This window comes from Vipera berus (assembly GCF_964194415.1).
Source record: "Vipera berus genome assembly, chromosome: 1".
Lineage (NCBI taxonomy): Eukaryota > Metazoa > Chordata > Lepidosauria > Squamata > Viperidae > Vipera > Vipera berus.
Window position 1 is genome coordinate 360,386,558 of NC_138202.1, and position 25,097 is coordinate 360,411,654.

The 25,097-nt window shown below is 49.6% G+C and overlaps 1 protein-coding gene across 1 annotated transcript in view; it reads left to right on the forward strand.

Moving 5' to 3' along the window:
* Positions 1–25,097, forward strand: part of SSH2 (slingshot protein phosphatase 2) — a 153,597-nt gene continuing 128,500 nt past the window's right edge. Inside the window, exon 1 of the mRNA XM_081337793.1 lies at positions 1–215. Coding sequence (XP_081193919.1) covers positions 153–215 — 63 coding nt within the window. The 5' untranslated portion in view covers positions 1–152. The remainder of the gene's footprint in view (positions 216–25,097) is intronic.

A 25,097-nucleotide genomic window follows, 5' to 3' on the forward strand; every position in this document is an offset into this window, starting at 1 on the left:
GCCTCAGTCGGCGAGCGAGCGTTGGCGGGGGAGGCCGCCATCGCCGCCGCTTTCGCGCTCCGGCTCGGGCCGCCTTTCCTCTCGCTCGGACGCCCGCCCGCCATGGAATAACCAAAGAGGGGGGGGCTCTTGGCAGGCCCCGCCGCGCCCCGATGGCTCTGGTGACGGTGCAGCGCTCGCCTACCCCCAGCGCCACCTCCAGCCCCTGCGCCTCGGTGAGTTGCCCGGCGTGAGGGGGGAAATCGCGCCGTTGGCGCTGCTGCTGCTGCTGCTGCTGCTGCGGCTCCTCAAGCGCGGCGGCTACTGCGCAGGCGCGGCGCGCGCTCGGCTCGCCCCCCCCCCTCCCCGCCCCGGCGCCGCTTGTGTGTTTTTCGGTATTTTGTCCCGCTCTCGCCACCGTCCTCCCCCCCCTCCCTCCTGCCTTGACAGCTGCAGAGCCCGTTCATTTGCTTCCCTTCATTCATTCATTCATTCATTCATTCATTCATCTTCCCTGCCTTCCTCTCGCCTCTTCTTCCTTCCAAAATGGAGGCTGCGGCTGGGAGGAGGAGGAGGGGGCGCCTCGGGGTGACCCTGGGCGGTTGCTGCCCTCCCTTCTCCAGCTACACACACCTCAGAGCTGTGTGTGTGTGTGTGTGTGTCTTCTCCACACCTTGGCACAGTTTTGTGTTGGGGCCTGTAGGGGTGACCCACACCCCGTTACTCATAGGCTGGGTTGTTTTTCTGCCGAAAAGGTGTCATTCCAGGCGAAGTTTGGGAGCTGTGTTGTTTGTTTTTTTTCTTTCGTGATTTAATTCTGTTTTATGATCGTACAGGTAGTCCTCGACTTACAGCCCTTCGCTTAGTGACCGTCCGAAGTTTTGTTTTTAGAAAAGGGACTACGCTTAACGGCCCTGGAGGCTTCCCCAGGGTCAAGTGGTTTACGTTCGGATGCTGACTCGTCTTTATGACGGTGGCAGTGTCCCGTGTGATCGCCTTTTGGGGGACAAGCAAAGTGGACAGGGGGAAAGCCACATGCGCTTTACAACCGTGTGACTAATTTAACGCCCGCGGTGATTCGCTTGACAAATGTGACAGGTTGTAAAATGGGGCAGAACTCGACCGGTTTCTCACTGAGCATCCTACATTCTGAACTTCCTTGTGGTCGTAAGTCGAGGGCTACCTGTATCTTCTGATTTATGATGTATGACCTATCACTTCGTCGCTTTGCACCCACACAGAGAGCTCATGCATTGGAGACAAATTCCTTGGGTGTCCAATCATACTTGGCCAATAAAGAATATTCCTATTCCTATTTGTTTTTTTAAAAAAACGACCTTGTGGAGTTTGGGTTGGAGAGAACGAGGCTTTTGTCTTTGGTCTGTTGGGAGGATTGAAGGCGCAGGGCTTCTGAGGGACGTGCAGAGAGGCAGCTGCATAGGAAATGCCCTGTTTCCCTTTCCTTCCCCCTCGGGAAAACGTTTTTGCTTAGTTGGGGGGCAGGGAATGAGGAATTGAAGGGGCATTTAAAGAGGGGTGCCTGGCTGATCTTTTCTGAGACTGGGTGCCTAAGCAGTGACGGGCCTCAACCCTTGGATGGGGCACCACCAGGGGTGTAGGTTAGACTGGAAGTTATTTATTTTATTGTATCCCGCCTGTATTATTTGATCAAATAGCTCAAGGCGGTGAACGTATCTAGCACACGTTTCTCTTCCTGTTTTCCCCACAAGAACCATCCTGTGAAGTGCGTTGGCCTGACGGAGAGTGATTGGCTTAAAGTCACCCAGCTGGATTTTAAGCCTATGGCGGGACTAGAACTCACCGTCTCCTGGTGATTGTCTCAAAGTCGACCAACCAGGTTTCGTGCCTAAGGCGGGACTAGAACTCACCGTCTCCTGGTGATTGACTCAAAGTCGACCAACCAGGTTTCGTGCCTAAGGCGGGACTAGAACTCACTGTCTCCTGGTGATTGACTCAAAGTCAACTAACCAGGTTTCGTGCCTAAGGCGGGACTAGAACTCACTGTCTCCTGGTGATTGTCTCAAAGTCGACCAACCAGGTTTCGTGCCTAAGGCGGGACTAGAACTCACTGTCTCCTGGTGATAGACTCAAAGTCAACCCACCAGGTTTCGTGCCTAAGGCGGGACTAGAACTCACCGTCTCCTGGTGATTGAGTCAAAGTCAACCAACCAGGTTTCATGCCTAAGATGGGGCTAGAATTTGGGTGACTGGCCCAAAGTCCCCCAGCTGGCTTTCATGCCTAAGGTGGGACGAGAACTCACCATCTCCCTGTTTCTAGGCTGGTGCCTTAGCCACTAGACCAGGGGTGTCAAACTTGCAACGTCACGTGACGTGTCAGGACATATCACAGCCTTTTCCCCATTGCCGGTAATGGGGTAGGGGCAGTTTTGGCATGACGCATCTGGCCTGCGGGCCGGCAGTTTGACACCCCTGCACTAGCTCTCCAGTTGGAAATAGCACACACACGCACCCAACTAGGAGAAATCAGTGCTAAACCTCTTGTATGCTGTACTCTTGCCAAGAAGATCACCTAGGTGTCATTGGGTATTGCTCTAGGCCAGGGGTAGGCAACCTTGGCTCTTTTATGACTGGTGGACTTCAACTCCCAGAATTCCTCAGCCAGCATGGGGGAACTATGGCCCCCTTCATGACTGGTGGACTTCAACTCCCAGAATTCCTCAGCCAGCATGGGGGAAACTATGGCCCCTTCATGACTGGTGGACTTCAACTCCCAGAATTCCTGAGCCAGCATGGCTCAGCATGGAAACCTCTCCCTTTCTCCTCAGCATGGCTGGCTCAGGAATTCTGGGAGTTGAAATCCACGAGTCATAAAAGAGCCAAGGTGGCCTACCCCTGCCCTAGGCTTAGAAGGGACCCTTTGCCATTTTTGTGAGTGTTTAATTACACAAGTCTTGCTCAATAAAAGATCACTAGGGTAATGATCCAAGACATTTACTACTTTCCGAGTAGATGTACGGAAGGATAATGCCATGCAAATCAATGGATACACGCAACAGGAACTGAAGAACTTAACAAATAAGGGTGGGAACTCGTAAACATTTCTTTAACCACACTTGTGCACCACCTCAGCGTGGCTGACTGTGTTGTGTACACAAGCAAATAACTAAAATCAGGAGCCAAAACAGGAACTGGTGATTGCTGGTGATCACCGTGAGTCCTGCTCAAAACGGAATCTTCTTAGCGTTCTGAATCTGGTGTGCAGCGAGATGTGGCAAGAAAGCTTTCCAGTTCCGATGGTATGGATGCATTTACTGCTCATCTCATTTTCCCTCCGGCGTGTCAACTCTCCAGCTTGCACCTGGAGAACTGTACCTTCTTGCTCTAGGGGGTATCTGTGTCACTGTTTTGCAGTGCTCTGTAATCTTTCGAAGCTGCTGGGTTTTTGATTTTGTTAAGGTGGGGCTAGCAAAAAAAAATAAGCCTCGTAAAAGGAACAGAGAACAGCTTATTAACCATGCGTTTCTGCAGCACTTCCTCTTGCTCAGTTGTTTTTCAGCAAACCTCTTTCAGGTTTCAGCTTTAGGTAGACCAGAATTGAGCTGGAAGGGACCTGGGAGGTCTTCTAGTCCAACCCCCTGCTAAAGCAGAGGACCTATATCATTTCAGACAGATGGCTGTCCAGTTTTTTCTTAGAAAGTTCCATTGAATGGATCAGCCACAGCTTCTGGAGGCAGGTGGTTCCACTGGTTAATTGTTCTCACTGTCAGGAAGTTTCTCCTTAGTTCCAGGTTGCTTCTCTCCTTGATGAGTTTCCATCCGTTGCTTCTTCTCCGGCCTTCAGGCGCTTTGGAGAAGAGCTTGAGACTCCTTCCTCTTTGGGGCAGCCCCGAGATACTGGAAGACTGCGATCATGTCCCCCCTCGTCCTTCTCTTCATTAAACTATTCTAGACCATTTCTGATAAGTCATTGTCCAGTCTTCTTAAAAACTTCCAGTGTTGGAGCATTCACAGCTTCTGGAGGCAAGGAGTTCCGCTGGTTAATTGTTCTGACTGTCAGGAAGTTTCTCCTTAGTTCCAGGTTGCTTCTCTCCTTGATGGGTTTCCATCCCTTGCTTCTTGTCCTGCCCTCAGGCGCCGTGGAGAATAGCTTGACTCCCTCTTCTTTGGGGCAGCCGCTGAGAGACTGGAAGACTGCTATCCTGTCCCCCCCCCCCCCCACTAATCTTCCTTTTCTCTAGACTAGCCATTCCCAGCTCCTGCAGCTTCCTATGTTTTAGTGGCCAGGCCTTTCGTTGTTTATTTTATTTATTTATTTGATTTGATTTGTATACCGCCCTTCTCCTGAAGGACTCAGGGCGGTGAACAGGGACATAAATATCAAAATGCTCTGCGTTCGATCCAAGGTAACTCAGCATCAGCTACCTGTACAATGTTTCCTCTGTGTGTGTGTGTGTGTGTGTGTGTGTGTGTGTTAGCCTTCGGCTATTTATCTTGATGAACAAAAACTGCCTCTGAGGCCGGCTTCTTGGAAGGAAGTTAATTCCCCCTCCTGTCCAGTGTGGCCAGAGCAAATTCTCAGAACACACGGAGATTTGTTTTCGGCAAAATGTGTGTTTACGTCCTTTGTTTTTTTTTTTGGGATTCTGCACGGCTTTCATTTTTCGGCGGGGCCAGCCAAGAGATCAGGCCCCTGAGCCAAATCTGTCCCGCAGAGTTGTAACATCTGTTCGGAGGCAAAGAAAGGGCTGGACGGAGCTGAGCGTTTGCCAGGCCTCTCTCTCTCTCTCTCTCTCTCTCTCTCTCTCTCTCTCTCTCTCTCTCTCTCTCTCTCTGGAAGGACAGAAGGCAGCGGTGACGTCATGACCTGCCATGTCATTGGCGATCTTTTCTACGGGAGGAGATGACCCACCCTCCGTAGCTGGTTTCATAACGGTCACAAAGCCGCACGCTTGGCAGAAAGGCGATTAAAACACCCTGTTCGAGGTCTCTGTTTACAGTTTTATTTGGGTTCTGTGGGTCAATTAGAGGAATCTAGGAGAGAGGACCCCAACCTTTTGGGCACCACCGGGAACCGGTTCCGTGGAGAGAGGTTTTTCCACGGACCGGAGGGCGCGTGGTTTTGCGTGCTGCCTGCATCCCACGGATGGGGCTTTGCTTGTTTGTGCGGACCGGTTGCTGGCATGCCGCGGTCTGCTACCGGTCCACGGACCGGGGGTTGGGGACCCCCGATCTGGGACAGGGGCCCTGGCTTACTTGGAACTGGTGGGCCATGTGAGTGGTGGGCCGGTGTGCCCGCATGCGTGCACAGCTCAGCTTGTGTGAGTGGCAAGCTGGCCCGCTTGTACAGACGTGCGGTTGAGCTGCGTGCACCTGTGTGTGCATGCTGGCCCTCTGTTCGCACCAGTTGGGCTGCGCATGAGTGCGTGTGTGTGCCGGCCCACCGCTCGCGTGGTCTGGTTCCCCCCAGCCGGGCCGCCAAGCCACAAACCGCTGATCTAGGAGGCTGGGTTGTTAGTGTTTTGTTTTGTTTTTTTCATTGTGTAGTACAAGTAGTCCTCAATTTTACAACAGTTCATTTAGCGACCGTTGAAAGTTACGACGGCACTGAAAAATGTGACTTGTGACCGTTTTCCCCAGCTACGACCATTGCAGCATCCCCATGCCCAGGTGATCAAAATTCAGACGCTTGGCAACCGATTCATAGAATGGTCATTTTTCACACTTACGGCCGTTGCAGCATCCCCGTGATCACGTGATGCGAATTCAGACGCTTGGCAACTGGTTCATGTTTACGGCGGTCGCTGTGCCCCAACGTCACGTGATCCCGTTTTGAGGACCTTCCGACAAAGAAAGCCAGTTTGGGGAGCAGGGTTCACTTAAGAACCAAGCTACTAACTTATCCACTGCCGTGATTCACTTAACAACCAGATTCACTTAACAACCAAGCTGCTAACTTATCCCCTGCAGCGATTCACTTAGCAACTGTGGCAAAATGGGGGCAAACCTCCGTTAGCAAACGTCTCGCTTAGCAACAGGAATTTTGGGCTCGATTGTGGTCCTAAACCGAGGACCACCTGTACTTTAAAAACTCTTAGCCTGGCTATGGATGCCCGAGCGGCCTTCCCTAACCTGGTGGTGTCTTCAGGTGTGTTGGACGTCACACCGCTCAGAATTCCCTCCAGCCAGAGATGGCAGCTGGCTGTCAAAGCACCTGAGAGGTAAAATGAGACAAGGAGCTTGTGTGTGTGTGTCAGGAGCTACCCTAAGCCAGGGGTCCCCAGCCTTGGCCCCTTTAAGACTTGTGGTCTTCAACTCCCAGAATTCTCGGGTCAGCATACCTAGCTGGGGAATTCTGGGAGTTGAAGTCCACAAGTCTTAAAGGGGCCAAGTTTGGGGACCCCTGTAATAAGATACAACCGCAACCTTTTACTTTCGCAGAATATATGTATACAGGCATCCCTGACTTCCTTTCATGACCGTTGGAAGTTACAGCCTCACACTTAGCACCGCTGCAGCATCCCCAGCGGGTCACATGATCAGAATGAGGGTGGAAGGGTGGGAAGGAGTAAAAGGGAAGGAAGGAAAGAAGGAAGGAAAGAAGGAAGGAATAACAAAGACAGGCAAGGAGGAAGGAAGATGGAGGTAGGAAGGAAAGAGGAAGCAGGAAGGAAGCAAGGAAGGGAAGAAACAAGCAAGGAGGGAGGGAGGAAGGAAGAAAAGGAAGGAGAGAGGGAGGGAACAGAAGGAACAGGGCGGGGGGGGGAAGAAGGAAGGAAGGAAGAAACAAGGGTGGGAGGGAGGAAAAAGGGAGGAAGGAAGATGGAGGTAGGAAGGAAAGAGGAAGCAGGAAGGAAGGGAGGTGGTGGGAGGGAGGGAGGAAGGAAGAAAAGGAAGGAGAGAAAGGGAGGGAACAGAAGGAACAGGGCGGGGGGGAAAGAAGGAAGGAAGGAAGGAAGGAAGGAAGGAAGGAAGGAACAAGGGTGGGAGGGAGGACAAAGGGAGGAAGGGAAGCGAATGCTTTCAGCTCCGCTGCTCTGCCCTCCTGGAATGGAAGCCTTCCTCCTCTCTCCACGCCCGCAGGATCATTTCCGACGAGCGGCCGAACCCTCCTTTCCTCTCAAGAGCTGAAAGCAACCAACTTAGCCCCCCCACCCCACCTCCCCATTCCTTACCACCAGCCTGGTAGGTGGGCTAAGCTGATCGGCCGTGGGCGACTCCCCGCCTTGCCTTTTCCCCCACTCTCCCCTCCCTCGTTCCTCTGGCAATCTGCGGGCCAAGCGCCCGCCGGCCGAGGGATGGCATGCCCCGCACAGGTTGCGCGCCCACACCCTCCTCCGTCGGGATGCCAAGGCCGGTGCCAGTCTGGAAGCGGCTGCCGCCCAGATCGGAGCTGGCTGGCTGGCATCTTCCTGGCGCGCAGTGCCAGCTTCCCTCCTGGAGCATCGCTTCCCCACCCGCCGTTCCCACGAGCCTCTTGCACAGGGGTGTCAAACTCAATTTCATGGAGGGCTGCATCAGAATTGCAGTTGCCCTCAAGGGTCCGGGTGGGTATGGCCTACTGGGTGGGCGTGGCTAGAGTCCTTAAGGCCTACTGGGTGGGCCTGGCCAGCTCTACATCGTTGGCATCAAGGGTGCCTATGGGGGCCTGGGCAGGAGGGGGACTGATCTGAGGGTCTCTGGCGGAAGGAGGGTCTCTGGGCCAGGGCCAAGGCAGAGGGGGCCGTTCCCTCGCAGTTTCCACTTCACAGGCTGGATCCGGCCCCGGGCCTTGTGTTTGACATGTCTGCTCTTGCGGAACGGCCCCCACCCCCAACGGAGGGCTGGGCGGCTGCGGCCCCTTTTTGATCCCCCTGGGTCAGGGGTAGGCCACCTCGGCTCTTTTATGACTCGTGGTCCAGGTAATTCCACCTGTCAGCGGGAGGTGGGTGAGGGGGGGACCTCCGTTGTGCTCCTTCCCGTGTTACCCATGGCAGGGGGAGCGTTGCAAGCGGATCGCTTTTGTCTCCCTCGTTTGACCCAGGCAAGGTTAGGGTCTTTCCTACCTGGCTTTTTTTTTGGGGGGGGGGAGGATAAAATAAAATTGGGGGGGCTGGGAAGCCCTGAAGCATCTGAGTTTCGGTTGCAAAATAGATTGAAAGGAAAGAAAAAAGAACTGGGATCCGTCCTTGCTGCCTTTCTTCTACCTCTGACCATCTTCTGCCCTTTTGCCCTTCCTTCCTTCCTTCCTCCCTCCCTCCCATCCCCTTCCTCCCTCCCTCCCTCCCTTCCTTCCTTCCTTCCTTCCTTCCTCCCTCCCTCCCTCCCTCCCATCCCCTTCCTTCTTTCCTTCCTTCCTCCCTCCCTCTGTTCCTTCCTTCCTTCCATCCTTCCCTCCCATCCCCTTCCTCCCTCCCTCCCTCCCTCTGTTCCTTCCTTCCTTCCATCCTTCCCTCCCATCCCCTTCCTTCCTTCCTTCCTCCCTCCCTCCCTCCCTCTGTTCCTTCCTTCCTTCCATCCTTCCCTCCCATCCCCTCCCTCCCTCCCTCCCTCCCTCCCTCCCTCCCTCTGTTCCTTCCTTCCATCCTTCCCTTCCATCCCCTTCCTCCCTCCCTGCCTCCCATCCCTTCTTTCCTTCCTTCCTCCCTTCCTTCCCTCCCTCCCTCCCTCCCATCCCCTCCCTTCCTCCCTTCCTTCCCTCCCTCCCTCTCTCCCTCCCTTCCTACCCTTCCTTCCTCTTAGAAGCCTATTTTAGCTGCTGGAGGGAAGGCCGGCGAGAAACCTGACAATCCAGCAAGCCAAGGAGGAGGGGAAACCTTGGACCGTTGGGCCTGCTGGGCTTTCTGCCCTCCGTGCCACCTGAGCTGGCAGCTGCTCCTCCCTCCGGGGAGGGGCCCTCCCGCCACCTGCTTGGGCTGTCCCTCCCTGCCCTGCAAGGGGTTTTGAAGCCTCCCGGGGTAGTTTGGTCTCCGAGGCGGTGCCGCCGTCTGGGAAGCAGGATCCAAGCTGACTTTTTCCCTCAGCCCGGCTGCCTCAGGACTATGGCAGGCTGAGGAGAAAAGGGGGGGGGGGAGGGGAAGGGCATTTTAAAATGAGACAAAGAGTGAGACCCAAGGGCTGTTTTAGCTGGCAAAACAGCTGTTTGTCCTTTGATGAAGTCATAGGGAAGAAGGAAGATCCAGCATAATTCACTCCTAAAGAAAAGCCGGAGCGGGGCACCCTATTCCTAACCCCTTTTTTTCCCCCTCCTCGACATTAAATCTGCTTCACGAAAGTCCGTTTGTCATTGTCTTCCCCATCGGAGCTGAGAGATCCGATCCTGGTTCTCTTCCAAGCACCAAACCCCAACCTTGGCTTTGGAAGTCGAAGTGAATTTTAAAACTCTGTAAATCCGTATATGATCTGGGGCCAGGTTTACGTGAAGGACTGTCTTTCGTTTTCCTTTTTATTATTTTATGATCTCCTTTTATTGCCTTCTTTCTATGTTATTATTTGATTTATTTTATTTTTGCCTTATTTTTTGTTTTTTGTTTTAAATTTAATTTTATTATTTTGTTTTACTACATTTTCTTATTTATTTTTATTTTATTTTGTTTTATTTATTTTATTCTATTTTATTGTTTTGTTTTATTTTCTTATTTATTTTTATTTTATTGTTTTATTCTTTATTTTATTCTATTTTATTGTTTTGTTTTATTTTCTTATTTTATTTCCTTGTCTTATTTTCTTATTTATTTTTATTTTATCTTATTTTATTCCATTTTATTTTATTATTTTACTCTTATTTTATTTTAAATGTATTATTTATAAATTTAATAAATAATAATAATAATAATTATTATTATTATAGCTGGCTGGGCAACTGTGGGCTGATCGCCAGGAGGCGGTGAGCTCTAGTCCCGCCTTAGACTGGAAAGGTGGCTGGGCCACTTTGGGCCAATCACCAGGAGGCAGTGAGTTCTAGTCCCGCCTTAGGCATGAAAGCCGGCTGGGTGACTTTGGGTCAATCACCAGGAGACGGTGAGTTCTACTTCCGCCTTAGGTGTGAAAGCCAGCTGGGTGACTTTGGGCCCATCGCCTGGAGGCTGTGAGTTCTAGTCCTGCCTTAGAATGAAAGCCGGCTGGGTGACTTTGGGCCCATCGCCTGGAGGCTGTGAGTTCTAGTCCCACCTTAGCCGTGGAAGCTGGCTGGGCAACTGTAGGCCAATCGCCAGGAGGCAGTGAGTTCTAGTCCCGCCTTAGACTGGAAAGATGGCTGGGCGACTTTGGGCCAGTCCATCTCTCTCAGCCCAAACCATTTCACCTACAACAGGGGTGTCAAACTGCCGGTCCGTGGGCTGGAGCGTCACAGAGAAACCGCGCCCATCCCATTTTCGGCAATGGGAAAAAGTTCTGATACGTCGCGTGATGTCACATGACGTCGCGAGTTTGACATGCCTGACCTACAAGGACGAAGACCTATGGATCTGTTTGCCACACCTAAAATAAAAATGGCTAGACCAGTGACGGCGAACCTTTTAGAGACCGAGTGCGCCAACTGCAACCCAAAAGCCACTTACGTATCGTCGGGTGCCGGGTGGGCGTGGCCCGGTGGGTGGGCGTGGCCGCGGTGGTAACGGCAGACTGGCTGGGACTAAAAGTTCAATCCATCAATTCCAACTTTGCGAGATCTTTTTTTTCCCCGCAAGAAGTTGAAATTGATTGAGCCTTTTTTTTTTTTGCACACAGCGGCGGAGGCCTAAAGCGAAAAGGTTTTATAAAATCCAGCTGAAGGCCTAGGACTGGGGTGACGGCGCGCGTGCCCACAGAGAGGGCTTTGCGTGCCACCTGTGACACGCGTGCCATAGGTTGGCCACCATGGGGCTAGCCCAGGGGTCGGCAACCTCGGCTCTTTTATGACTCGTGGACTTCAACTCCCAGAATTCCTGAGCCAGCTACGCTGAGGGGAAAGGGAGAGGTTTCCAAGCTGAGTCATGCTGGCTCAGGAATTCTGGGAGTTGAAGTCCACCAGTCATGAGGGGGCCATAGTTCCCTCATGCTGGCTCAGGAATTCTGGGAGTTGAAGTCCACGAGTCATAAAAGAGCCGAGGTTGCCGACCCCTGGGCTAGACCAATGTCAGATTGAAACCATATTTTGTGGTTATATTTCATTTACCCGACGGTCCTTTTGGAAGAAGGGCTTAGCCAAAATCAGGAGTCTGGAGCGGGAGGGGGCACTTTTTCCAACTCCTACTTTTTATTTTAAAATAAATAAAATAAATCGCTTCGAAGCTGCAGCACCACCCTCATTACAGGCCAGACTGAGGCGATTAAAGCTGATTTAAAGAAAAAAAAAAAGCTTCTGCTTTTGAAGTTGTGATTTATTATGCCACCTTGGACAAATATCCTCTGGATACTTCAGCTGCCTGAAATATTTCTCTGTTGCTGGGTTTCTGTACACGCTTGTTTATTTGTTTGAGAAAGGTGGGTTTCTAAGTCTTACCAGCAATTACAGGTAATCCTTGACATACAGCAGTTCATTTAGTGAACTGTTCAAAGTTACCACGGCACTGAAAAATGTGGCTTATGACCGTTTTCCACAGCTAAGACCAGTTGATCACGTGATGCTTGGCAACTCGCTCATATTGATGACGGTTGCAGGGTCCCAGGGTCACAGGATCCCCTTTTGCGAACTTCTGACAAACCAAGTCTTAATAGAGGGAGAGAATCAAGATCACGTGAAGTATTAATACCACTTTACAAGGCCTTGGTAAGGCCACTCTTGGAATTTGAATTTTTGAATTTGAATTTTATTGAATTTATATACCGCCCTTTCCCGAAGGACTCAGGGCGGTTTACAGGGTATATAAAACATCGATACAAAAATTAAGACCAATTTAAAAAGATTAAACTAAGTCCCTGCAACATGTAAAACCCCAGTTAAAACCCCAATTAAAATACAGCCTCCGGTTTTGGTCTCCATGATGTAAAAAAGATGTTGAGACTCTAAAAAGAGTGCAGAGAAGAGCAACGAAGATGATTGGCTAAAACATACCAGGAACGGTTGCTGGAATTGGGAATGTCCAGTTTAATGAAGAGAAGGACGAGGGGGGACAGGATAGCAGTCTTCCAATATCTCAGGGGCTGCCACAAAGAAACCTTGGAAACCTCTCCATTTTTCCTCAGCGTGGCTGGCTCAGGAATTCTGGGAGTTGAAGTCCACGGTCCATAAAGGAGCCATAGTTCCCCCATGCTGGCTCAGGAATTCTGGGAGTTGAAGTCCACGGTCCATAAAGGAGCCATAGTTCCCCCATGCTGGCTCAGGAATTCTGGGAGTTGAAGTCCACGGTCCATAAAGGAGCCATAGTTCCCCCATGCTGGCTCAGGAATTCTGGGAGTTGAAGTCCACGGGCCATAAAGGAGCCATAGTTCCCCCATGCTGGCTCAGGAATTCTGGGACTTGAAGTCCCTGAGTCATAAAAGGGATCATAGTTCCCCCATGCTGGCTGAGGAATTCTGGGAAGTCCCTGAGTCATAAAAGAGCCGTTGCCTACCCCTGTCCTAAGCTAATATGTGTGCCCCCCCCAGATGTCTGGAGTTTGGCTCCCAAATTCCCCAGCTGGCGGGGGCATTGCTGAGGATGTTGGGAATTGAAATCTGCACATCTGGAAGGTGCAAAGTGGACTCTGGCTACCCTCTGCAGCTGTGCTGGGTCCTTTCTCTTTTGAAAGCCCAACCAGGGGGCATCTTCCCCCTTCGACTCTTAATGGCTCATCATTTAAAATACTGTGGTTCTGGATTTTAATTGCCAATTGCCTCTTGGAGTACTTACTGTGAGTGGAAAGACCTATAAATCACTAAATCTGCCTCATTTACATATTTTCCTTCTGTGCCAGAGCAGGAGGCATTTCCTGGTAGATTTAGCCCTGATTTGCAGCTAATCAATGATGGATGGCTTACCATGAAAGCCTGGAGTTCGCTACAGAAGATGGGGATGGCTTTAATGGGGCTTAGACAGATTTGTGAAAGAAAGATCATCAAAGGCTAATTTGGTTAAGCAATGCCATCAGGAGCAAAGACAGTTGAGCTGGCTGGCTGGCTGGCTGGGGATCTGAAGGGAGGGGGGTGGTCTCACCGGCCTCCCGTCAATTGGAACCGGGCACGTTCCTGGAATGGGTCTCTGCCTTGACTTGTTCTGAACTAACTTTCTGATTTATTAAAAGCCTGGGGCAGAGATGAGTAAATAAGATGCGAAGGGGTTTGGGGGCTGAGCTGATGAAGAGAGGTTAAAGGTCTACTTGACCTAGTGTTTCCCAGCATTTTAAGATAGGTGGACTTCCACTCCCAGAATTCCCCAGCCAGCCTGCTTTAAGGGGCGGACTTCCACTCCAGAATCCCTCAGCCAGCCTGCTTTAAGAGGGGCGGACTTCCACTCCCAGAATTCCCCAGCCAGACTGCTTTAAGATGGCTGAACTTCCACTCCCAGAATCCCCCAGCCAGCATGCTTTCAGATGGGTGGGCTTCAGTTCCCAGAATCCCCCAGCCAGCATGCTTTAAGTTGGCTGGACCTCCACTCCCAAATCTCATAGCCAGGATACTTTAAGATGGCTGGACTTCAGTTCCCAGAATTCTCCAGCCAGCGTGCTTTAAGATGGCTAAACCTCCACTCCCAAATCCCATAGCCAGCATGCTTTAAGAGGGGTGGACTTCAACTCCCAGAATCCCCCAGCCAGCCTGCTTTAAGATGGCTGGACTTTAGTTCCCAGAATTCTCCAGCCAGCATGCTTTAAGAGGGGTGGATTTCCATTCCCAGAATACTCCTGGCTGGGGTATTCTGGGAATTGAAGTCCATCCATCTTAACATGGTTAATCTTGGAAAATAGTGGTTTGATCCAAAAGGGAGAAGGGAAAGGGGACGGGCAGTGGAAGGGGGCAGGATAGGTGTCTTTCAGACCCCGATGGCTTGTCCCAGGGAACAGACGGGGATCCATCCTCCACAGTTCCCAGGGGTAAGACAAGAACCAGTGGACTCTTTGCCGGGAGGGACCAAAAAGTCACATGGGGGGATTTCCTGCCCCCTACACCAGTGGACCGTCCTGCCCTCTTGAGCTGAGGGGGCGCCCTCCCTGCAAGGTTGCAAAGAAGGTGGGGCAATGCTTGGTCTAGGACAGGAGTAGGCAACCTTGGCTCTTTTATGACTTTGTGGACTTCAACTCCCAGAATTCCTGAGCCAGCCGTGCTGGCTGAGGAATTCTGGGAGTTGAAGTCCACCAGTCTTAAAAGGGCCAAGTTGGAAGACCCCCTAGTGTAAACGGTATGTATTTTGTGGGACTTACCTGTAACTGGTAAATTTTTGCAGGCAGGTAGTCCTCGTCTTACAAACACCACTGAGGCCAACATTTGTGTCGCTAAGTGAAACACTGCTTAGGCGAATTTTGCCCCATTTTACCACCTCTCTTGCCACATCTGTGGAGCGAACTGCTGCAGTTGTGAAGTGAGTCACACGGTCGTTAAATGAATCTGGCTTCCCCCCATTGGACTTTACGTGTCGGAAGGTCGCAGGAGGAGAATCATGTGATTTCGGGGACGCTGCGACCGTCTTAAATGTGTCAGATGCCAAGTGTCTGAGTTTTGAGCACCTGACTGCACCTGACTGCAATGGTTGTTAAGTGTGAAAAACGGTCATAAGCCACATTTTTCATTGTAACTTTGAATGGTCACTCAACAAACTGTTGTAAGTTGAGGATTACCTGTATTTTATAAAATAAATGACACGGGCTCCAATCTGCCCAACCCCACCTCTTCTCTTAAATCAGGGGTCTTCCGACTTGGCCCTTTTAGGACTTGTGGACTTCAACTCCCAGAATTCCTCAGCCAGGCACCTGGCTGAGGAATTCTGGGAGTTGAAGTCCACAAGTCATCAAAGGGCCAAGTTGAAAGACCCCTCCCTGTCTTAAATGTTTTTCTCTCTCCATATCTTGAGTGATGAAGAAAAACAGAGTATTTCTTTAGAACCGGTACCTCTGGGGGATAAACATCTGTACCATCTCTTTGCTGCGCAAATATCCCATCCTTTTTTATTAGGTTTTTTTTTAAATAAACCTGCTTGTTGCATAAATGGATGTGTGCCTGGGATCAGAAAAATACTTATATAAAATCTCCATCAAATTCATTGGCTGCCGGTCAATGAGGTCAAATCATGACCTTTGCAGGCAGACTGGGAGATAGCAGTGCCCCTTTTTTTAATTTTATTTTAATTTAATTTAATTTAATTTAATTTAATTTATTATTTTATTTTTTATTTTATTTTATTTTTATTTTATTTATTTTATTTTATTTTATTATTTTATTAATTTTATTTTATTTTATTTATTTTTTAAAAAAGAGGCTTTGATGAACCTGTGCAAATGTTTTTGCACTTTCAAAGGGCTGCCGTTCCTGAAGCCTTTGTGGAGCCTGTCTGTTCAGAAGCAGTCTATCTTGCAAGGCCAGCCGAGGGAGACTATTAGAATCAACAAAAAAAACTGGAATGGCAGGATTATTTAAAAAAATAAATAGAAATTTTGTGGCTGTGGCCAGGGCTGAATGGAATGGAAAACCTTTGGGTTATATCTGGGCAAGGATTTAAAAAAAAATAAAATGAAATTGTGCCCCCGTCAACAAGGTGCTTCTTCCAACAATAATTCAGTTGCCTTCCTAGGCTTGTCAGGGGAAATTGAGGCCACGCATGTGAGTTGTGGCGATTGCTGTCCTCATCTGCCCCTGCGTGCATATTTATTGCTATTGTTGCTGGCTGTTGGATTGAATTTTAATTCTGGGTTAGCTGCCCAAGGTTGCTTTCGCAAGAGGAGCCGTTGTGTGAGTTGATGGCAATCCATGATTTCCCCAATCTGGAATGAGGGACTCAAGAGGCATTTCCTGAGCTGAATGATGCCGAGAACGAGTAAGCAGTGGAAGTTCTGAGTGCTCCATCCCTGGAGGTTTTCAACGAGAGATTGGACAGCCACTGTCTGGAATAGGGTTAGGGTCTCCTGCCTGAGCAGGGGGTTGGACTAGGACACAGGTCTGCAACCCGCGGCTCCGGAGCCGCATGCGGCTCTTTCAGCCGTCTCCTGCGGCTCCCGGTCCTCTGCCATGTGCAGTCCAAAAAAAAAAAAAAGTGGGACTAAAAAAGTTCAACCAATCAATTCAAATATGCAGGGTAGGTGCATATCTCGCCTTGGCTCCACTCTTCAGTCAAACCCTGTTCTGCACATGTGCGCATGTACGCGCATGTGCACACATTTTTTGCGGCTCCCAGTTTTTCCTTTTGTGAGCGAACCGGTTCCGAGTGGCTCTTTCACTGTTTCAGGTTGCTGACCCCTGGACTAGGAGACCTCCAGGGTCCCTCCCAGCTCCTATTCTGTTCTGCTCTCTTCTATTCTATTTTTCTATATTGTATTCTGTTTCTATTCTATTCTATTCTATTCTATTCTATTCTATTCTATTCTATTCTATTCTATTCTATTCTATTCTATTCTATTCTATTCTATTCTATTCTATTCCATTCCATTCCATTCCATTCCATTCCATTCCGTAATTCTATTCTATGTTCTATTCTGTTCTATGTTCTATTCTATTTTCTATTCTATTCTATTTAATTCCATTCTATTCTGTTATTCTATTCTATTCTATTCTATTCTATTCTATTCTATTCTATTCTATTCCATTCCATTCCATTCCATTCCATTCCATTCCATTCCATTCCATTCCATTCCGTAATTCTATTCTATGTTCTATTCTGTTCTATGTTCTATTCTATTTTCTATTCTATTCTATTTAATTCCATTCCATTCTGTTATTCTATTCTATTCTATTCTATTCTATTCTATTCTATTCTATTCTATTCTATTCTATTCTATTCTATTCTATTCTATTCTATTCTATTCTATTCTATTCTATTCTATTCCGTAATTCTATTCTGTTCTGTTCTGCTCTGCTCTGCACGCTACACTCTTCTCTGTTCTATTCTGTTCTGTTCTGTTCTGTCCTTGTTCTGGAGAGGAGGGAATTGGAGAAGAAAAATGATTTAGAGGCGCTGGGATGAGCCCGGAGCCAAACCGTCCTCAGTGGCAGAGCTTTGCAGTCAGATGAGTAAGCTTTGGGCTATCTCTCCCCCCAAATAATCCTGCATTATCTCCCCGGATTTAAGGTTTACCACTAAACACTTTTCAATTCTTAGACAGTCCTCTAAAGGACTAAGATAATGTTGTTCGCTTGGGTTTCATGCTTGAGGAGAACATCCTTCGAAGGGGAAGGAGTTCTCTGACTCAGCTGCCTTCGTTCCCCGTCTGCTGGCTGGGGATGATGGGGCCTGAAATTCAACCTCTGGAGTTGGGGAAATGAATGCCTAACAATTAACCAGTGGAACGGCTTGCCATCCAAAATTGTGAATGCTCCAACACTGGAGGTTTTCAACAAGAGACCGGACAAGCATTTGTTTGAATTCTGGGAGTTGAAGTCCACGAGTCATAAAAGAGCCGAGGTTGCCTACCCCTGGTATAGGGTCTCCTGCCTCAGTGGGGGGCTGGACTAGAAGACCTCCAAGGTCCCTTCCGACTCTGTTATTCTGTGATACAGGTAGCTTTTGACTTAACAGTTCATTTAGTGACCTGTTCAGAGTTAGAACGGCAGCGGGGAAAAACGAGTCATGACCATTTTGCACTCTTGCGACCGTTGCAGCATCCCCGCGGTCACATGATCAAAATTCAAAGGCTTCGGCCACCAGCTCGTATTTATGAAGGTCGCGGCGTCCCAAGGTCACATGATCCCCTTTGGCAACCTGACGAGCGAAGTCCATGGGGAAGCCAGTGATTCACCTAACAACTGGGGCAAGAAAGCTCGCTTGAGGAATGTCTCACTTAGCGGCTGAAATGTCGGACTGCGCTGTGGTCGTAAGTCTGTCGGCGAGTCTGCCCCTGTAGCGTTACTCTTACCGACTTTGCTGTTTGACAGCCTATTCCTGGATGTGCAGTTAACAAGTAGGCTGGCCTGGTCGCAGCGGAGCCCAGGATTTGCTAAGCGAGACGGTTGTTAAGTGAGCTTTGCTGCATTTCGCCACCTCACTTGCTGCCGTTGTTAAGGGAATTGTGTTAGTAGCGCGGTTGTTAAGTGAATCTGGCTTTCCCAATCAGGAACCTGCACAAGGGGTGTGTGTGTGTGGGGGGATTCTGCAACGGTCAGAGGCACGAAGACCGGTTGTAAGTCATTTTTTCCAGTGCTGTTGTAAGTCTGAACGGTCGTTAAGCGGATTGTTGTAAGTCAAGGGCAACCTAGAGCAGTCAGAGCCGGCGGGGGTGGGTGGTGGTTCCTGAAGGCCCCTCCCCTTCCTCATAGAGCCCAGTTCATCCTTGGGATCAAGCCACCACACGTCAGCATAAGCTTCCCCTGCTAATTGGCTAAGTCCCTGATTAAGGGAGGGCTGTTAATTGGCTTTGCAACAGGCCCCCGCTGAGCTGCAGAGCTGAGCACAGGTGCGGGCAGGAGAGCATGCGCCAAGGGCAGTGAGTGGGGTGCTTGGGGGGTGGGGGCTGGCCCAGCATAGCTCAAGGGTGCCGAAGAAAGAGATCCATCAGCTCCCACCAAGATGGACAGGGCAAGCACTGCCAACCCCCCTCCTCCCTTAGCATGGATGATGTTCCCTAGCTGGGTCATGAAAGGTCTGCAAGAAAACACGCCAGCTCAGAGGGCACCAAGGACCCCACAGTCTTCCTCCTCCTCCTCCTCCTCCTCCTCCTCCTCCTCCTCCTCCTCCTCCTCCTCCTCCTCCTCCTCCTCCTCCCTTCTAGCACCGATGATGTTCCCTAGTTGGGTCCTGAAACGTCTGCAAGGAAACCACCCAGCTCAGAGAGCACCAGGGACCCCACAGTCCTCCTCCTCCTCCCTCCTAGCACTGATGATGTTCGCTAGTTGGGTCCTGAAACGTCTGCAAGGAAACCACCCAGCTCAGAGCACCAAGGATCACATATTCTTTCTCCTCCTCTTCCTCCTTCCCCCCTTCCCTCCTAGCACTGATGACATTACCTAGTTTGGTCATGAAACGTCTGCAAGAAACCCACCCAACTCAGAGAGCACCAAGGACCCCACAGTCCTCCTCCTCCTCCTCCCTTCAAACCCCCCTCTCTTCTGGCACTGATGATGTTTCCTAGCTGGGTTATGAAACATCAGCAAGAAAGCAAGCCAGCTCAGAGAGCGCCAAGGACCCCACAGTCTTCCTCCTCTTCCTCCTCCTCCTCCTCTCTTCTAGCACTGATGATGTTACCTAGTTTCGGTAATGAAACATCTGCAAAAAACCAAACTCAGAGAGAGAGCATCAAGGACCCCACAATTCTCCTCCTCCTCCTCCTCCTCCTCCTCCTCCTCCTCCTCCTCCTCCTCCTCCTCCCTCTGATGATGTTACTTAGTTTGGGCAACAAAGCATCTGCAAGGACACCGCCAAGCCCAGAGAGCACCAAGGACCTCTCCTTTGAACCCTGAGCTGCAAATATTCTCCTTTATTGGCCTTTTCCACCTGCCCATCATCTCCGGAAAGCCCTCCCACCGCGGCGCTTTCAGTCGCAGTGGCAGCCAAACCTGCCCGGCAACTGCTTAGCAGACTCAGAGACTTTCCGGCCTGCAAGGGGAGGCAGGGCCGAGGCTCTCCTTCCAGGCTCTTTCCTGATTAAAGTCTCCCGTCTCGAGCCTTTCCTGTTGGGCCAGGTTCAAGTCGGCAGGTGTTTGGGGCTGAGTCCTCTCCCGCTGGTTATGGCTAGGCCAGGGGGTAGGCAATCTTATGACTGGTGGACTTCAACTCCCAGAATTCCTGAGCCAGCCACACTGAGGGGAAAGGGAAAGGTTTCCAAGCTGAGCCATGCTGGCTCAGGAATTCTGGGAGTTGAAGTCCATATGTCATGAAGGGGCCATAGTTCCCCCATGCTGGCTCAGGAATTCTGGGAGTTGAAGTCCACGAGTCATGAAGGGGCCATAATTCCCCCATGCTGGCTCAGGAATTCTGGGAGTTGAAGTTCATATCTCATGAAGGGGCCATAGTTCCCCCATGCTGGCTGAGGAATTCTGGGAGTTGAAGTCCACCAGTCATGAAGGGGGCAATAGTTCCTCCATGCTGGCTGAGGAATTCTGGGAGTTGAAGTCCACGAGTCATAAAAGAGCGACGGTTGCCTGGGTTAGGTGCAAGAATCCGAACTGAATCCAGTAGCCAAGTTGCCAGGGGATGGAACACCACCAGGCAATTCCAGGACTGTACAGGTAAGTCCTCGATGCGCGACCCCAGTGGAGCCCAAGACGTATCCTGCTAAGAGAGTTTTGCCCCCTTTTCCGACTTTTTACCACAGTTGTTAAGTGAACTGATGCAGTTGTGAAGTTAGCAACATGGTCGTTAAGTGAACCCTGCTTCCCCCATTGGCTTGGCTTGGTCTTTATGCAAAACCTGGTTTTCCCCCACTGACTGGGAGGAAGGAAGGAAGGATGGATGATAGATAGATAGATAGATAGATAGATAGATAGATAGATAGATAGATAGATAGATAGATAGATAGATAGATAGACAGACAGATAGACAGATAGACAGATAGATAGAGATAGATAATGGATGCAAGGAAGGAAGGATGGCAGAAAGAGAGAGAGAGATAATGGAAGGAAGGATGGATGATAGATAGATAGATAGATAGATAGATAGATAGATAGATAGATAGATAGGTAGGTAGATAGATAGATAGATAGATAGATAGATAGATAGATAGATAGATAGATAATGGATGCAAGGAAGGAAAGAAGGATGGATCACAGAGATATAGAGAGATGATGCAAGGAAGGAAGGAAGAATGGATGATAGATAAATAGATAGATATAGATAATGGATACAAGGAAGGAAGGATGGATGATAGATAATGGATGGATGGATGATAGACAGACAGACGAAATAAAGATGTGGATAGGAGATAGAGATGATAGATAAACGACAGGGGATGATAGATAAACGCAGACGCAGACAGGAGAGAGACAAAGAAGGAGGGGACAGAGGTAATAGAAAGAGAGAGAGAACCATCATAGAGGCCTAGGGCTGGGGGGGGGGCTTGGGGGTCTTCTATCCCAACCACCTTCCCAAGTGAGGAGAGACAATCCCTGCCAATTTGATTTCATTCCTGCTGCGAACGTCGCAAATGGGGGGGGGGTGTGAAATCACATGACCTCAAAACGCCACAACCGTCATGAGATTCATGCCGGTGGCCAAGATCCCGAATTTCGGTCACGTAACAAGCTTGGCAACGCTGTTTGTAAGTACGAGGACCAAGCGTAAGTCCCGTCTTCCTGTGACTGTACAGGTCAGTCCTCGATTTACAAAAACAATTCGTTTAATGACCGTTCGAAATTACAACGGTACTAAAAGAAGCGACTTACGGCCGTGTTTCACCCTTACGACCGTTGCAGCCTCCCCGGGCTTACGTGATCAAAATTCGGACGCTCGGCAACCAACTCGTATTTATGACGGTCGCAGAGTCCCGGAGGTCACGTTTAGTGACCAGCAAAGTCAAAGGGGGAAGCCGGATTCGCTTAAACAACCGCTTGACGAACTTAACAACGGCGGTGATTCCCTTAACAACGGCGGCAAGGGAGGTCGCCAAACGGGGCAAAGCTCACTTCTGTCTCACTCAGCCGCAGAAACGTCGGGCTCACCTGTGGCTAAGTTGAGGGCCACCTGCGACTTTGAACAGTCGCTAAAAGGGACGGTTGTAAGTCAGGGAGAGGCCATAAACATATATTTGGGGCGTTTCGAAAGGGAGCGCTTTGCAGGAAGGAAAAAACCAAAACGAAGCTTTAACTCGAGCGTGTCGTACAAAATAAAGAAACAAAACCCCAAACGTCGAGAACTCCGTAAGTTGCGTTTGCAGCTGCTCCGTTTGCAAGCCGATTTTCTTGGACGGCTGTTTTTTTTTTTTAATCCATTGTTCTCCCGCAAGCCTCTCTTTGGTTTTCCAAAAAGGGAGAAGAATCCGTAAAACTGCCAGGAAACAGTGGAAAAGCACAGCTGAGCCCAGAAGTTAAAGAAATTCTCTCTCTCTCTCTCCCCCCCCCCAAAGGAATGAAAATCCGGCTCTTAAAAAGCCACAGAGCTTCTAAGAAAGTTCAGCCGGGTCGGTCGGTGTGTGAATTTGCTGAAAAAAACTGCTCACAGGATAGAACTGGGCTCATCCTGGCCAGGCGTCCGTTCACAGATCTTTGTATAAACCTCAGAGGCAACGTTTTGTAGCTCAGGCTGGAATTGTGGGGTCCTTGGTGCTCTCTGAGCTGGGTGGTTTCCTTGCAGACACAACTAGGTAACATCACCAGTGCTAGAAGGGAGGAGGAGGAGGAGGAAGAGGAGGAGGAGGAGGACTGTGGGGTCCTGGGTGCTCCTTGCAGACGTTTCATGACCCAACTAGGGAACATCCTCAGTGCCAGAAGAGAGTTGGGTTTGTGGAAGAGGAGGAGGAGGAGGAGGAGGCAGAAGAGGAGGAGGAATGTGGGGTCCTGGGTGCCCCCTGAGCTGGGTGGTTTCTTGCAGACGTTTCATGACCCAACTAGGGAACATCCTCAGTGCCAGAAGAGAGTTGGGTTTGTGGAAGAGGAGGAGGAGGAGGAGGAATGTGGGGTCCTGGGTGCCCCCTGAGCTGGGTGGTTTCTTGCAGACGTTTCATGACCCAACTAGGGAACCTCATCAGTATTGGGAGGAGGTGGGGAGGACTGTGGGATCCTTAGCTCTCTCAGCTTGGTGACCTTTTGCAGATATTTCATCACCCAGCAAGGGAGCATCATCAGTGATGGGAGGAAGAGGAGGAGGAGGACTGTGGGGTCCTTGGTGCTCTCTGAGTCTGGGTGGTTTCCTTGCAGACGTTTCATGACCCAACTAGGGAACATCATCAGTGCCAGAAGGGAGGAGGAGGAGGACTGAGGGGTCCCTGGTTCTCTCTGAGCTGGGTGGTTTTCTTGCAGACGTTTCATGACCCAGCTAGGGAACGTCACCAGTGCTAGAAGGGAGTGGAGATTGTGGAGTGGAAGAGGATGACAGCACTGGGGTTCTTCCTGCTCTCTGAGCTTGGTGGGATGATGTTACCCAGCTGGGTCGTAAAACGTCTGCCAGAAACCCACCCAGCTCAGAAGGCCCCCATTTCAACCCTGAGCTACAAATATTTCCCTTTCTGGCATTTTTAACTGGCCCAGAGCTTCGTAACCAAGGCCCCCACATTTTTGCGCTTTGGAGTAACCCACAGAATTTAATCCGAGGCGATATTTTGCTGCCTCTAGGAATTTTCCTTCTGGAGGATGCTGGCTGGGAGATGCCGGCTTAATCCTGGGCTGCTTTCGCCTTCGGCCACGTGTTTTAGAGAGCGCAGGAAAACAATAAATAACTCTCTTAAGGTTCAGCTGCGGTGAGGCTGCCTGGGCTTGCCGAGACGATGTGTGTTGTTGGGTATGTCTTTCTTTCTTTCTTTCTTTCTTTCTTTCTTTCTTTCTTTCTTTCTTTCTTTCTTTCTTTCTTTCTTTCTTTCTTTCTTTCTTTCTTCTTTCTTTCTTTTTTTCCGCAGCAGGGTGGAGCGTGTTGTGAGTAATGACTTGCACATGACGGTGGAATCTGGGGAGAAATTCTGCTTTTTTAAAAAAAAAAACACACCAAACTCCTGCTAGGCGTTAACCGTTTGGCAGATGCTCCGAAGGGAGAGAAAGGGACATTGTGACAACACGTGCATGCCACGCTAGGCTGTGACCCGGGCTGCAACCCTTGTCAAGACTCACAATGGGGGCTGGGCCCGTGGAAGAGAACAGGAGCACAGTGAAATCGCTGTACCAGAATTGCTGGATTTCCCTGGCCTCTGAGAGGTGCACGTTTGGAAGTAAAACGCATGCAGTACAGAATGATAATAATGCAGAATGCAGAATAACAGAGTTGGCAGGGGCCTTGGAGGTCTTCTAGTCCAGCCCCTTGCTCAAGCAGAAGACCCTATACCGTTTCAGATAAGTGCCTATCCAGTCTCTTCTCGAAATCTTCCGGTGATGGAGCACCCACAACTTTGGGTGGCAAGGAGTTCCACTGGTTAATTGTTCTCACGGCAGAAAATTTCTCTTTAATTCCAGGTTGCTTCTCTCCTTGATGAGTTTCCATCCGTTGCTTCTTCTCCGGCCTTCAGGCTCTTTTTGAGAATAAATTGACCCCCCTCTTCTTTGTGGCAGCCCCTCAAATATTGGAACACTGCTATCATGACCCCCCCACTCCCCCACCCAGTCCTTCTTTTCTCTAGAGTCTAGACTGGCCATGCCCAGTTCCTGCAACTGCTCTTCGTATGATTTAGCTTCCAGTCCCCTGATCATCTTTGTTGCTCTTCTCTGCGCTCTTTAATCTAGACATTCATTTAATTGCATCGTACACACTTGGCAAACTAGCAGGCCACAACGCTTATCACTCCTTCCATTTTGGACTTTCTTTCTTTCTTTCTTTCTTTCTTTCTTTCTTTCTTTCTTTCTTTCTTTCTTTCTTTCTTTCCCTTCCTTCCTTCCTTCCTTCCTTCCTTCCTTCCTTCCTTCCTTCCTTCTTTCCTTCCTTCCTTCCTTCCTTCCTTCCTTCCTTCTTTCCCTTCTTTCTTTCCTTCTTTCCTTCCTTCCTTTCTCTTTTTTCTTTCTTTCTTTCTTTTCCTTCCTTCCTTCCTTCTTTCCCTTCTTTCTTTCCTTCTCTCTTTCTTTCTTTCCTTCCTTCCTTCCTCTTTTTTTCTTTCTTTCTTTCCTTCCTTCCTTTCTACCCCTCCTTTATTATTTTTTTCCAATAGCTCAAGCTGGTGAACATACAGGTAATCCTCGGCTTACAAGTTCGTTTAGTGACCTTTCAAAGTTACAGTGGGACGGAAAAAAGTGACTTATGACCATTTCCCCCCCCCCACACTTATGATCGTTGCTGCATCCCCGTGGTCATGTGATCAAAATTCAGCTCCTTGGCCACTGACTCATATTTAGGACCGGGACAGTTGAGGACAGCCTATCTATCTCTTGACCCGGCATAACTCTGGTGCTGTTTTGACAATGTTTGCTTATGCATTCACTTTATTTTATTTTATTTTATTTTATTTATTTTATTTTATTTTATTTTATTTTATTTTATTTTATTTTATTTTATTATT